The following is a 15,966-nucleotide window of genomic DNA, read 5'->3' as shown; positions in this document are numbered from 1 at the left end:
GTGGTGATATAATGGGAACAATGGCATTAGCCTCTGCCCCATGATGCTAGCTAATGAGCTATTAGGCGGATTACCCAATGGTATCACTGCTCCAACGAATGATGTGTACTGAACACCTGTGAACAATCAGAAGCGTTCATGAGAGTTGCTCAAGACATGTTGAATAACTATGGTATGAAGTGTTATTCATTTGGTTAAGTGCCTTGCTGCCTCTACCACATACTGACAATATTGTCATTATCCCTGTACCATTATGTCTTACCTCTGTTTTCTCCATGTTTTTATTCACGTGTCTTACTTTGTCCTATGTCAACTCATTCTTATAAGTGCTGGCTTTTTGGTGGAGCTTGCTCCAATCAAGAGCAAAAGCATGCGAGAAACAGTCCGCAGAAATGTATTCAAAACCAAACGTAAAGCCTACCTCCTCGCCTCTGAGTTACCCTCTTAACCTACCTCTCACCTGCCTGCTAGCTAATATTTTTCCCCTCGCTTCTAACCTGCCTCTGTCACTCACTTCCTCTGCCTCCACTCTAGCACTTCACCCATCATGGTCACATCCCAAGCACAGCTGGCCGTACTGCCTACCTGCACTTAAAAATGTCCAAGGTTGTTTGTCCTGAATCTATGTACCCCCACTTATGTATTGTCCCCAGTGACTTTCTTTTACTCCCCTCCACAACCTGGTCAGAATGTCCCTCAAACTCACCCATTCTAAGAAGCTCACTGCTTCCCGTCAAATCTGCTTTCTTATCTAGAGTGTGTTCTTTTGTGATCAAAAGAGCATTTTCCTCTTTTATACAAATAAATAAAAGCAATGTTGTATTTTGACTCGTTCTAATTACTGAGACTTACAGTGCTTTATCTCAGCAAATAGCTCACCCACATTAATTTTATGGAATACAGCACAGTGGTAGAGGGAGAGAGTCACCTACCCCCTCTCCTGCTGCCAGAGGGGAGATGTTACCCCTGCACTCTCCCTGCTGTGACATTCCCAGAACATGTTAAGTGATAAGAAAGGAGTGAAGCGCCCCTATGTCAACCCTACCAACGTCCTCCCCACCGCCTTATTGAGGGCAGTGGGACCAGAGAGCTTGATGGGAAGAGAGGTTTAGCACACCGTGCTACGCTATATCCGGCAGCAGAGAGGTGGTTTAGAGGCGCTCAACAATATTGCTGTCCACGTTCACACCTTGCTCTTAAAGTTCTGGTGTATGAAAAAGGAGTGCAGTAGCCCTCTGCAAAGGCAGAGGTGGTGGAACAGGTGATGGTGTAATAATTCTGCATTTCTCTCCCGAGAGAGCACAGATGGAAATGCCTGTACTTTTAAATGTTAAAACATTCAATTTGAAGTTTGCACCAGAGTTTTGGATATGAAAGCCCAAATATGGTGTGTGAACACCTATGCATTTGTTGTAAAACGTGACATTGGGTATCAGCACAAATGCATCTGCTAGCAATGCCTCGAAAATGGTTCAGTACATGAACAAATAACAGAAACAAGTAATTTTTCCGGTTTTTTATTTATTTATGGTGTACATTTAGTCGACATTTCGACTTTTAATACAATTACATTGTTTTTTTTACACATTTAAGCACCAAATTTCCGCACGTTGCACGTGCCTTACATTCATTACCTTATCAATTAACGCTAGAAATGTAAGAATATAAGTAAATAATTAGAAGTCTGTGCAAATGTTGATCCTTGTCTTGCTTATGTTCAGGCACGACTCTTGTCTCACATGATAAACATTGCTAAATTATGTTGTTTCAGTCTAACTCTGTCCAGTCCAGCTCTTTTAAGATTTTGACTATCTTGATCGTTAATGATATCTCATGCCCTGCTAGCAACCGTTAACAGAATCATTCTGTATCTAACCATTCCTTGTGATAGACAAAGCACCCCAGTCGAGCTGCTCGTAATTCTCTTGTTCCTGGGCAGGATGTCAATATCTGCTTCAAATGGTCAATAGTCAAATGGTTCGAGTACCTTTTCATTTGATGGCAAAACCTGGCATATGGTATTAACATGTGCCATATGCTGGATATCACAGCTGAGAAATCAACAGACGACTCAAAGTCAGGTGGTCAGGTTCCAAATTTTACAACACAATACTTCGAGATTAGGGTTAATTTAAATCACTGAACGAGAAGTCAACAGAACAAAACCAATGGGCTTCTCTTTACGGCTGTGATCTTTAGTCCTTCCCTCTCCCCTTATAGTCTACCTTCTGGCAAAAAATAAAAGGTCAATCACAGTCTTTGGTCTTCTTTCCTTTTCTTGACAGTTGACAAAGCTGACAGGTCTCCTGCAGAGATCAGGATGTCACACTTAGCTTTCCAGAAACACTGGCACCAACATCCATTTTTGCCTTGGTCCTCTAGACTGGGGTCAGTCGTCGGACACAGAGATCCTTTTCAGGATGGTGCTGTGCATGGGGTGGTTAAGCTTAACCCATTGATAGAATGTCAAGACATTTTTGGATACTACTATCCCATCCAACTAGAAGCCTCCTTGAGACTTTACCCTCAAAGATCCCTCTCCTGCCTTGTATTTCTTGTATGTTGCCTCCACCTCCTTAATACTCTCCATGTTCTTATCCTTGTCTCTAACTAGTGTCTAATCTGTCCCCTTCCTTCTTTCAATCTCAACTTTCTGCAAAACGATTCTGTTGCTACTCTATTCCTTTCTCTTTTATTGGGATTCGGCTACTCTCTTGGTGTAATCTGCAGCAGGTCCACACCTCCTTTCAATCCCTGTCCTGGCTCCCCCATCACGGCTTCTTTACCCATCTTCGTTCCTCAACTATAATGTTCTGTACATCCCCCACCTCTGTCTACCATGTTCACAGTGGTCTGCGAGCTTCCGCGTGTCGGGTTCGTGAGCAGGCACACACATGACCCTTGTTGATTTCTGGCATTGTGTAGACAATGCTCTTACCTCAGTGTGCCAAACTCTGCATGCACACGTGGAGGCACAGCCACAGTCCAGAACAGCTGTCATATCAAGTCCTTGTTGAGATGTTCACAGCCTGACCTACCTGCTATTAACACTGTTTGCTACTTCCAAAGTCCATGGCATCTTTTCTTACTAACTTCCTGGGTTTCCCTAACTCAGTTGGAAGACTGCACCCTCCATAATTTCTGTAATGGTATCACTCTCTAAACACTGAGGGGGCTCTGCCAAGTCACTTGAGGGACCTACTCAGGTGGACTCCCTCTATGTTGAGAGGGGCTCATTAAACTAAGTTCACTTCTTCTAAGATATATAAGAGGATTATCATAAGATCTTCAAACTGAAAAATTGGGTTTTGTTATTGTTTCTTTCTCCTGCATTCCAACCCTGTTCAGTCTTGGGTCAAAGTTTTCAGTCCAGGCTCATTTTGGAGAATCCTGCTTTAACCTTTCAGGACTGCATGGTTGGCGTGGCCTCGAGTTAGCTAGGTATGGAAAGGGAGCAGAACAAGTAAGGTTGGTGATAGCTAGAGAGCTTGGGGCCCTTATGTACCTCTTCTACGGTCTGCATCATAGTGGGAGATAGGTGGCCCCCAATATCAGCCAAGTCCCATCACCCAGTCTTTTACATGGAACTTTGTCACATGGCATTACCCTACAGACAACATTGGTACTTGTGAATCGGGTAGCATTACCTACAAATGACTGCAAGGGCTGGCCCGTGACATGGCTTCCTATCAATTTTCCAGAAAAATTAGGATCACTATATATGGAAATATGAGCAATTGGCATAAGTAAAATATGTTTACAAGTGGTGGGAGTACGTGGGCATAAAATACCAATAGCTGGCAAATAGTATTAGTTCTGGACAGTCGATGCCATACTTGGTAGCACCTAAGCCAGTTTTGCTTTTTGATTTGCCTGTCATTGTTTTTTTTTTCAGCTTAACACCATCTGTTTATTCTTTCAAATCTCCCCTGAGTCTCTTTCTTGGTCATGGCTGTTCACAAAGTGTATATCACCACCTCAATACAATCCATCTGTGTCTCCCTCCTGAGAGATTCCCCTTCATCTTTCTGTGCTTCCTCTCTCCCCATCCTTTCACATTTCTTTTTTGCCTCCTATCCACCTTGCAATGCTCCTCTTACATGTTCTTCTCCATTGATTGTGTGCAACCAGCCTATACATAGAATATGTTATTAGATAAGAGCCGCTATGCGCGTTTAGTCTCACCTGTTCCCCGCCTATTTGCACTTGGGCTTCACTTTTGCTTACCCACTAATGTTTCCTTTGGCCAATACAGTGGATCCACGGATTCGTAAAACTAAGTCAGGTCTCCAACATATGCAAAATATATTTATCAATCAAATGTATCAGATCATGTATTTTAAAAGTATTTGCATTCTTTCTAATCATTCTAAAATCATTGATGAATTTTATATGTGTTAGAAAATTACTTTTAGCTTGCTATTTTCAAATTTCTTTCCCAGACAACACTGGTAAAGTTACTTCTGTCAGTCTATTTATGTCCAGAAGGATCAGAGGAAAGGAGGTGCAATGGCCATATTATTCCTGACAAATTGTATGTGTAACACCTATCAAGGTCCCAATTCAGTGTATGACTAAGTCTACAAATCAAGGTCTATTTATTTTGACCTTGGACACAACACAGTTTTTATGTAAGCTCTCAAATATCATTTTTGTTAAGTCACTTGGATCTTTCAGTTCTATTAAGAATGACCCATAAGGTTGCCTGCCACAAACTGCATGGATAATAAAACAGATGAAGCTAATCACCCCCCCTCACATCAAGTTGAGATACAAGTAGGTAGCTCAAAGCATGTGCTTGCGTGGCCTTTTCCATGCCAAGCCAGTTATCACAAGAAAACTATGCATAAATTGAGATCTTCTCCTGCATTACACTTGCACACCACTATGTCCAAGGGATTTAGCCAACTTATCCTTATTCCCAGAACAAGTTTGACCATATCCACACTCACCTATGAAAGCTGTAGTGCACATGCCCAAAATGTTTGACGTGGAACGTCCCGGAGAAATCTGGTAATGTGATCTTTGAGAGCTCCTTCTGCAGCGTGGCAACTCCTTCCTGACGGGCTGAAGAAAACAGATAAATAAGAATGACGATAGGGTTTGTTTGTTGATTTGAAAGATATAATTACATGCAAAGTGCAGCTTCTTCTAATAATGGCACATCACCATCTGCTCACCTCACGTATCTTTGAAAGTGTCAATATTTTACAAAGTAGACGACGGTCATTTTTACAGGGCCTTTTCAATCAGACAGAACACTGTCCTTTAAAATATAATACACTGGCGTATACATTGTGACTATATTCTTCAGTCAAATTGGGTGTTTTCTGAGCAATATCACAAAACCTTTCATCCTGCTAAATCTCAATTTGCCCGTATATGTTCATTTTCCTTGCTGAATTGCCTGCATGGATTCCATGACTGTGTAAGAATGGGCGGCCATTGTAGAAACAGAACAATGACACGGAATCCTGTTTGGAATCCCTGGACCACCCCTTCGCATTCGTAGCTCTCTTTCTCTGAGAGAAGCAGCTCTGTTCATTTCATCTCTTGCTTGATTAATCAGATAGTAGTAAATATATTCACAGTGGACAACTGGCGTGAGTAGTAATTTAACCTTACTTGCTTCTTTTGCCTGCTTTGTTGATATCATTTCTTGCACTGATGTCCATAATATATTCTCAAAAACAAGTACAAAATAAAAAAAGCCATCACCTTTACTAACATTTGCGTTACGTGTTCTGCTCGATGATGGTCGTATGATGAGTGTGAGAGTATGTGAGTGTCTGAGAGGTGTGTATGTTGGGCAGTTGTAACTTGCAAGAACTGGTAGAGTGGTTTTATCAGTGGAGGTTTGCGGTGTGGGTAGACCGAATGTCTCTGGAGTAGGTAATGTTGGCTATTGACAGCGTGGATTAGTAGTTATTGCCAATGGAGGTTGGCTGTTGTGGGCTTTTGATGCTCTTGCTAAGCAGAAGTGGATATGAATAATACATCATTTTTTTTCCAAACAGTTTTTATTGACAACTTAACCAATATAACTTCACAGAAAATGTCAAACGTGTCAAACATAATAGACAGTATGGTAGTAACATACTGAAAACGTTCTTACTTTGGTAGGCATTCTACACATCAACACATCAAATAAATTGAACATGAATAGTAAGATAATACCCTTTTGTCAACAAAGCACAGAACCACAGACAAGAAACACAGATGAGAGACAGGCAAGGATATACCCTACACAAAATGTTGGGCAGAATCAGACATATACCTATTTAAAAAAGGATACCCGCAAAGAGCTCTAGGTAGTCCCTTCTTTTACACATACCTTTTTACCTCAGAGACAGGACATGTAAACTCACAATCCAGTCATCACATGAAAGTTTCCCCATTACATTTCCAAACCTTCAGCATCTCTTTTTGACTTTTAAGGCACACAATTCCCAAAGTATACCCGCGTATGGAATATTCGCCAGGAGAGGGAAGATCCCCAATAACATCAGTATGGGCCTTCTTGGGATCACACATGCCAAAACCATTTCCACCCAAAGAAGTCCATTACACATTCAAACGTCCAGTACATGCAGAGTTCATTGCATACTTCTTTCCTGCAAGCCCAACATGTGTGACATACTCAGTTGGCTCTGCACCATTCTCATCGGGGACCCATATAAATGGAAGACAATTTTTTGGTGGGTTAACCTGAGAGTTAGGTCTACCTTTGTGTTTTCTATATTGGAGTAAGATTCAGATCAGCATTTACCTTCCACAGAAGACAGATCCTTTTAACTGTGCGCTTCAGTTATGTGTTCCTTACACATCAGTCTACACAGTGGATTTCATGTCATTTCAAGGAAAACATTACTCTGTGGTACTTTACTTCATCCTAAGTACTTCGAAATTTTAGTTTGAATTCCTTTTTTATTTGGGTGGTGCTCCCCATTACCTCCTTCCCTTCACTACCACCTCTACCCCCACACCACCTCCCCAGACCACTTTTACACCTTAACACACAACTACATATACAAAATTTGAAGAAATTAAAAGTAATTCCCACAAAATATATTACTGTGAAGCAATGTACTTCGTGAAAACAACAGGATACACATACAGTATATATGCTGAGTGGGTGCTTAATAATGATAGGGGAAGCAGTGAGGGTGAGTCGTCAAAGTCGCCTGTATCAACCTGTTGAATAGAACAGATAATTCATTGAATCTATGTTGAGGGAGTTTGGATTTAAATTTTAGTGAGACAAACGACAACAAAGTTATCCACGCAACACCACTTATTTTATGCATGCCCGCCTTAGTCCATAATTGCCAACTTCCAAATCTGTAAGGCCATATTGTTCCACTGAGAGGCTTGGCAGTGCAAAAGTTAGCTTTCAATCATCTTGGGTTTTAATACTGAGAAATAAAATGCATCTTTCAGGGTGTTTTGTCCTTTCACAAAATTGGCTGCAGTTTCTTTGACAGGACTGCACATTACTCAGTTTCAACCCATCCTAGGGTAACTTCCACTTTCTCCAGAAGCCAGGCATGTAAACATCTAAGAGAATAGGCTGTCTGGTGCTTCACAATAATGGGTATCCAAGCATCCCAACTTCGGCCTTTTGCACGTATTTGGTTTGGGATCACTGCCATTTCTCCCTTCTCACAAGTCCATCCAAAAACATCTGCTAGTTACTTAATGGTATTTCGAGCAAGGCCAAACGGCACCCTGCTTCAACTGTTTAAAAACAGAGTGAACCTTGCAGGAGCCAGTGATGCATTTTCACAAGGAAAATTGGACAGTGACTTTAGGCAGCTATTGGGAGTTAACATTGGTGCTTACATGAAGTGGATGTTGGAAACAAGCAGACGATTTGGGTAAGAATATCCCTTGAGGTTTGCTGGTTGATTGGGCTTTGCAGGATAATAAAGATTAAGTCGTGATGAATGAAAAGGTAGTGACATTTGGTGTTATTGGTAACTCGTGTTGCGTAACTGGAGATGCATTCAGATATGGAAGGAGCGGGTTGTGTGAAATGGACAGTGTTGATGGAACAAATTCAATTCATGCTCACGGCGCGCGCTGATAGTGCATATTGTTGCCAGATAATGGCAGTGGTTATGAGAGAAAAGATGAGGTGTATGTTGGTGATAGCCACTAGCCCGTGAGAGGGATTGTGTTACAGTCTGCAGATGTGCATGTTGGGGGAAAAGTAAGCGAAGGCCTTTATAATGGGTACCTGAAAAGAACAAACTGTTTCGAGGCCCTGGACATTGGGGATCATTACCGGTTTGCTGGAATTTCAGTGGTAAATCCACAGAATTGCCACCAAAATCGATTATTATTACTACTAATCGGCCCTTTGAAATTACCATCATATCACAAGTGATGGCCAGGCAGCGTAAATCCCATTGTTGGAGTCCAAGCGACGCCCTGGGGATTTTACAGGAGTGCTAACAGGCAACAATTGTGCCACTGTAATTCTAATATTTGCTGAATGAGGTGATTTACCTCCATATTTTTGGTGAAGGTAACAATACATCATCGAAATGCACAGTATGCTACTGCAGTACTGTGGCAGTAAAGTGGCGGTAACAAAATGTACCAACTGACCAGTTTCACAAGGATTAGATGGTGGAGATAGTTGAAGAGAACATGATTTAACGCTGCTTCAAAGGGAAGGAGATTCTAGATTCTAGGGCCTATTCCAGGACTTGGAACTGTGTATCCCAAAGGCTCTACCTCCTTCCCCACTAGTCAGGGAGTAAGAGCTCTTCATCTAGTGATTGCGGAGTGCATCTCAAATTTGGCAAGAAGGTAAGACAGTGCTCAGCCAAGAATGGAAGTATGGACCAGACATCAGATCATAGATTGTTTTCAGCTCTGATAGGGAGACAGCCCAGGGCCTTATAACGTTTGGCGATGTGGTCCCAATCCCATACAGAACTGTTCATCCTTTCAGGAGCATCCTAGGTGGTAGTGGGAGAACAAGAATTAGGCAGGATCCCCAGAGCATTACAGTGATCGCGTCTTGGGATGATAAGTTTTCCATCCACCAAGCACAATTGTGTGTGGGTATGAGGGGGACTAGAACATTGAAGGTACATAGATTTAACAATACTTCCCCCTCTTTGGTGAGGGTTGTGCGTACCCAAAAAATACTAGAATGTTATTTTCACTTTAGCCTCACAGGAATGATAGGTCAGTTGCCTACAGTTGTGGATTTGTCTCCAAAGAATATGGAGAAGAGGTGCAGATCCACTCGGATGTTTTTCACGACCACTGACAGGCAGTTGATAAGAACCTTAAAATCCAATGTCAAACAGATCTGAAATGAGCAAGGACACAACCCCCTCTCCATATGCAGTGGACCAGAAGCCCTCCCTTACTTTGAGGAGCAGCAGCTAAGTCCCATACTACAATCTAAAGCCAGACTGGCAAGGGTGCAGTAGTTTGTGGGTATCCATCTGAGCAAACTGACCACCCTACTTTCTATATGGGCGAAAATTCTGATGGCTGAAAGTTAACCAAATAACTAACATCCAGCAAAGTGTTTTTTAAAAGAGGCCTGGAATTCCTTTTTGAAGGGCTGGCAAACACTCCGTAAGCAAGGAAGTCATTGAAAATGTCTGACACGATAGTGTCCTGTGGTGCACACCTGAATACTCAAAGAGGGAATCAGATCTACAGTGACTGGATAGACTTGATCGTTCCAAAGTAAGATTAAACATCGGATATGGGGATAAAATGGAAGAACACATGGATTGAGTAAAGGAGGAACAATGTAGAACAACCCACTTGTCTTTGACGATTAATAATGACTGTTCATATTTCACAGCAGTCTTCCCCCTACTGCCCCATCTAACCTCTCAGGGAATAGTGTAACCACTTCCACATCTGGAGTCGTCTCATTCCCCAGGGATTCTCGTGTTGATCCAGACCCTGAAGGCAACCTTTTACAGTGCTGGATCACAAATGATTCAGCATGGCTGCAGTCAACCCCCACAATACAGCAAGACTGCAAGGCAGAGAGCAAAAGAAAGGTAAATTCATTGTGTTTAATTTCTCCCACCTACAAAGATATAGTATGCCCTACCAAACTACCATCTCCTCCTTCTGACCTCATGTAATACTATTTGTGAAGTCAGAAAGAGCAACACAAATGTCTTTCTAGGGGGGCAGCGGAGCAGTTCTCTTCTGGGTATGGCAACGTCGCAAGAGTGGGTGACGCTGGATCTCTCCAGGAAGGCGGAAGAGTTTTGACGCCTCCATTCCCAGCTTTCGTGGAAGTGTCATGGTTTTTCTGATATGCTGTTCTGGCAGCTTTGTGTCCCACAGACTTGGGAACAAACACTGCTGCCAGAAACCCACATCATAGGAGATGGGAGCAAATTGCATGCATACTTTTCACATTTCTCCTCCATCTGCCATCTTAAAAATTAGGGTCTGTACGTTACCTATGTTATCAATGCAGGAACGATGTGAGGCTGTGCTGCCCTTACACTGATACAATCTGTAATCTAAGTTCCTTTTTAGGAGCATGTGTCTAGTGTGTTATATTATTTGTAAAGGTGATAACCCGTCTTTCATACAGGTCTGGATTAGGCCTGCCGCCCGTGGTTCGGGTCGGGCCTAATAAAGGAGATCAGAGACATGCGACTTTCACAATGCTTTATTCATCTCTCAAGTCAGGACATCCTGGCCTATTCGTCACTTCCCTTACCACCCCAGACCCCAACTAGACCCCTCCCACATAACGAGGCTAACAAGTCTCATAGCAACATACACAAGCAAAAGGGTGCTCCCGTTAGATTTTACTTAACTTTCATGATGCATTCAGCATAGAAACATGCATAGGACTTAATCCTATTATTCATAGTGAGCATGATATGTTTAGTGGTTGTGATACAACAGATGGACCACAAGAAACATAACTTGTTTAATTCTTGAAAAATATATATATACTCAATAGATACTTCTAAGATCAAAACTGACAAGTGTACAAAACATAAAATCACAAGTATATGACACAATCAAACTGAATTGATATAAAAAAAAATAATGAGAATAACAGAGGAGTAGAAACAAACATGTAAATACAATATCCAAAATACACAAAAGTAGTCCGGGAAACAAAAAATGTTTTGACATTAAGCAAGTAGAAGTAAGTGTGGTTAGTCCTGCAAAAAGACTGACTGGCCCTGACTCAAATAGGTACAGTTCACAATATTTGGACTGCAACATGAATTTATGAGTACTTGATGCATCAATAAACAAACAAAAAGACAATGTTATAGTTATTAAGCATGAGGTTGAAACATGATCAGAATTGAGTCCTTGCTAATTGTCAGGGAGACAGAAAAGACCTCCAACTGATGGGAACATTACTAATTGAATATCATGCACAGAACCTAAATGGGGGTGCACAATTCTCCTTGTGACAAGGAGCATATCCCAAGTGTGAAGAGGCCCTGATCTTCCACCAACCTCAATCCTTAGAATAAGCCAGTGTAGCCTCAGATATAATTGGAGATAGATGTGGGAGAAAATAATAAATGTGTATAGGCATCAAGGTCAGAAAAGCTGCCTACAGCAGAAGGAGGAATAAAGACCTCGCAAAATGAAGCTAGTGTGCTAGGAACCATGAGTACAAGAAAGACGGGCAGAGTAGGGATCTTACCTATGCTGTAAGTTGTGGAAAGTGCTTGGTGGCCTGAGTGAATAAAACATGATCACTTTAAATAAAAAAAATGTGCACACCTAACTATGGGTTATGTCATGTCATGTTACTTGATATTTGTGTACTGCCTTAGGGCCATGTTAAGGTTTTGAAACCCTTTTGGGGGAATGGCCCTTCAGCAGCTCATAGTCTGAACAGACATGAAATAGAAAGAGTATTACATTGCATGCAGATATTATTTATATCAAGCGACTGTTCAATTGTAAGAAGACATGAGTGTAGTGACATTAAAATAGTCTTATTGTAAAGGGTGTTCAGTCACAGCTTGGATTGCAATGTCAGTGACTATGGGACAACTGAACCAAATATATTTGTGTAACTCAGCTGCATTCTGTGTTGCGTGGTCGTAAAGATGAAATGGGGCCTTAACAAATCAGTCTAGCAACCCCAAGGGCAACTGTCTACAATTGAGGGTTCAGCTTTACTTTACATGCAGAACATGCACAATGAATAACCTACTGTCACATGCACATTTGTCCGATATGCCAATGATAGTCAATGAATGTCCACTTGTTAGACCATATTTTAGAATGACCAGACTGATGTGACATGAAAAGGGAAGATAAATGTCATTATCCATTTGTGCCCACAATAGGGTATATGGAAAACAATGCAAAAAACATGTTTCACTGCAGTGCTGCAAACTAGTTTTTTTTGCTATGAGTTACTGCGAAAGTGAGTATTCAATGTAGCATTCTCTTAAGGAATTAGTACTTTTAGTGAGAGCTGTACAAATAGGCTTAGTTTCATAATCTTTGGGATGAATGTATCGTTTTCAGTGTTTTGATCAGAAATACCACCAATGCTTAATACTGTTGAGGGCGTCTCAACCCCCCCGTCCCCATCCAACCCTGACACACTGAAGCAGCCCACAGACCATAACCAGTTGACATCACCAAAGTAATTGTGAAGAGGCGACATGGCTGAACACACCCGCTGAGACATTACCCAGGTGCAATAGACCACATTAACTGCTTGCTGACACCTAAAGCAATTACCATTAACAGCCATGAAAGCAAAATGGAAACCACAGCTGCATTATGAATATGAATATGATAGGTTATTTATAACGCGCTTAATACCCAGAGGTTTCTAAGCGCGGACCCGGGGATCGAACTTGTGTTGCTCCGCGTCGTCTTGCTTCCAAGGCGAGCACGTTTCCCCTGAGCACGTTGCCCCTGGGAGGGAGATCCCATAAAGTGCATGTGGCGGAGCATTCAGTATGTTTGGGGGAGGGGGGGTGCGGGGTGGGTGTTTAGTTGACAATGAGCCCGTTGAGTGTGACTTCATCCAAGGATGAGTACATTATATGGTGATCCTGTGCTGGCATATAATGGCATCACTTGGGCATGGGAGACTAAACCTTGCATATGATGGATACACCTGGCGTGTGGGGCTTTAATTGGTATAAGATGATAGTACCTATCCATATGAGGCTGTACTGGCATGTAATCAGCCCCGCCATAGCTATGCTTGCGTGTGCAGAGTGTGCCAGGCAGCAGCCAGGAAAGTGAGACAAATAACCAAATCTGTTCACTAGTTATCAGTTTGCCCATTGATGGGGCGGCTGTTTAAACGGTCCCTTGTATGTGCTTTTCAGCCGGTGTCTGATAAATAGCAGAGGTTCCACCATGTCTGACGCGCCACTGGGTGCACAGCGCAGCATCTCTGCTATTTATCCGTGAGAGAGCGATACCGCCCAATTTTACGAGCCCCTCGCTACATGTACAGCACGAAATCTCCGCTATGCATGTGGCGGCCGCCTAACTGCACAGATGGTGCTGTTTAGCCAGTGCTTAGAGGAGCAGGAGAAATCTGCAATTCTAGTCCTTTGTTGCCTGGGTTCAGATAGATTGAAAAGAATTGGGAAAGCTCAAAACACATTGCTGAGGCCCGATACACTGACTTTTCTGAGAGATGCAAAACAGGCCTGGCAGCATGTCCAGGCCTGCCAAGGACGCTGAGGGAGAGATCTTGAGTCAGCTGAAAAGATGCAGCACCTGCAAGGACAAAAAGGCCGAAATCCCTCAAATGCCAGCAGGGAAAAAAAGAAATAAATTACTTTTACGGTCCCTGAACCCTTGACCAGGAGCTGGGGAACAGGGCCCATTCCGACAGATAAGGTTGTTCCCATCAAACTGAAGAGAGAAGATGGGGAAAGTGTCCTAGCTCTGGGCTTGGTAAGTTGAAAGTGGCAACATTAGGAGGAGGCAGGCGGTGCTGCGAGGTCACCTTCCACACCCATCATGTTTCCCTCACATGCTGATACATTTCTTAAACTAACAAGGATTGCACTGACCTCCTGGGATGGTGCCAGGCAGAGCTACCCGATCTAGCCAGACCAATCAAATGATCTGTCCCCTATAGACTAATTATGTCTATACTGCTCACCCAATCCCATTTCGGCTACAAGTGACAAAAGTATCTTTTGGTCTTGAGGTCACTGCAGTTTATAAACTCACTGCCTGTCTTTAATGAGCAGACAGTGCATTGGGAGCTGTGGAATCCGTGTGTGTATCCCTGCTTGGATCAATAAAGCAGAATTTGTCACATTCCTGGACTCCTCCGTTGTTTTGGCATGAGGGGATTTCCCTCGAGAAAAAATGTTTCTAACTACACTTCAATATCCTTACCACATGAAGTACGCTTGCGTTAGCTTGAAGGGTCCACATGATTCAGAGGCATGCAGATGGACCCTTCAGTTAAACAAATACACATTTGTTTTCGAAATCGGAAAAAACCTCTTCATCGGATGGTGCAGAGTGAAATGTTTGGAATAGAAGCATTGCTCCATGTTTGCATAGTATTTCCAGTTAGTCAAATAAAAGGTATCAAAACCAGCATATTTATTTTTTAACTGGAGTAACACCAAACCGTTTCTTTGCATCACATTAAGGCTGTATATCAATATGAAATGTGGTGACATTGTTCTCCTTTATATAATATGTAAACTTCCCTTTTGGGTAAAGCACAATCATCTCTATAGTGGCTAGGAGCCACTTCCCCTTTCCAGACAACATCAATTTGGACAGATTTCCCAGGTTGTCCAACTGATGAGTAAAAACTAGAAAACACATAATCTGATATTGATGGGTGGCTTGCGAGAGAGTTTTACCAGCAGTCTTTCAGTTAAAGACCAGTGCTAATGAAATTGTCCCTATAAGTCTGATATGACAGGGATACCATCGTCTGCTTACATGCCATGCATGAAAGACAGGCCCCATTTCAATATATAACATGTCCTTGCACTTAAATAGGAGTAACTACTATCCAGCTCAATGGTACTCTTATTTTAACTGTAACCTGTAAAAGGTTAAGTCAGCTTTGCCATGACGTTGGCACTGACAATTGTAGGTGAGCCATAGATCTCTGGTGCGAAATATGTTTCTCAAAGTCTTCATTAATTAAAACTGTTTGAAAATGTTTGATGCTTTTCGTGCTTTTTATAGCACTAACATTCTGCCTTCCTGCTACTTGAGAGCACTTTCAGGCCTGGCAGCACTGCCAGAACAATGTTTGTTTGAAACAGACACAATGAACAGAATGAGCAACAGTGAACTATGTTGTCTTTGCAGGGGCCCCAGACGCTGGGAACATGAAAAGAAAGCACCCCAAAACGCCATACTGCGAGTGTGATTGTGGGGTGAGCCTGAGGACACTCAAGCGAAAGTATGACATGTTATTTATAATGCTCTTAATACCCAGAGGTGTCTAAGTACGGACCCGGGTATCGGACCTGTGGTGCTCTGTGTTGTCTTGCTTCCAAGGCGAGCACGTTTCCCCTGAGCTATCCTCGCGAGGTCCAATTGTTTAAGTCACCACCTGAGCTCTGTACTGCCCAGGCAATATTCTTTCAGAGGTGTCACTGTTGTAAAAACTCGTTCCCTCTTAAGACAGTGCTAGGGTAGTGTAAGGGGCTGATTCTGAACTCCGGATAAAAAAGTGTGGAAATACAACATTCTCCCCTCCAGTTTCCAGCACCACCATGCTGAAGTGTGTGGAAATACAACATTCTCCCCTCCAGTTTCCAGCACCACCATGCTGAAGTGTGTGGAAATACAACATCCTCCCCTCCAGTTTCCAGCACCACCATGCTGAAGTGTGTGGAAATACAACATTCTCCCCTCCAGTTTCCAGCACCACCATGCTGAAGTGTGTGGAAATACAACATTCTCCCCTCCAGTTTCCAGCACCACCATGCTGAAGTGTGTGGAAATACAACATTC

General features: G+C 42.5%; 1 protein-coding gene across 2 annotated transcripts in view; it reads right to left on the bottom strand.

Moving 5' to 3' along the window:
* The window catches only part of LOC138581218 (bactericidal permeability-increasing protein-like), a 624,704-nt gene that overhangs the window by 584,148 nt on the left and 24,590 nt on the right, over nt 1-15,966 (bottom strand). For both annotated transcript variants that reach the window (XM_069652399.1, XM_069652398.1), the window contains exon 2: nt 4,953-5,067. In XM_069652399.1, coding sequence (XP_069508500.1) covers nt 4,953-5,067 — 115 coding nt within the window. The remainder of the gene's footprint in view (nt 1-4,952; nt 5,068-15,966) is intronic.

This window comes from Ambystoma mexicanum, chromosome 3p (assembly GCF_040938575.1).
Source record: "Ambystoma mexicanum isolate Mex_15411 chromosome 3p, UKY_AmexF1_1, whole genome shotgun sequence".
In the NCBI taxonomy this organism is placed as follows: Eukaryota; Metazoa; Chordata; class Amphibia; order Caudata; family Ambystomatidae; genus Ambystoma; species Ambystoma mexicanum.
This window is presented reverse-complemented; position numbering and strand designations above follow the sequence as displayed.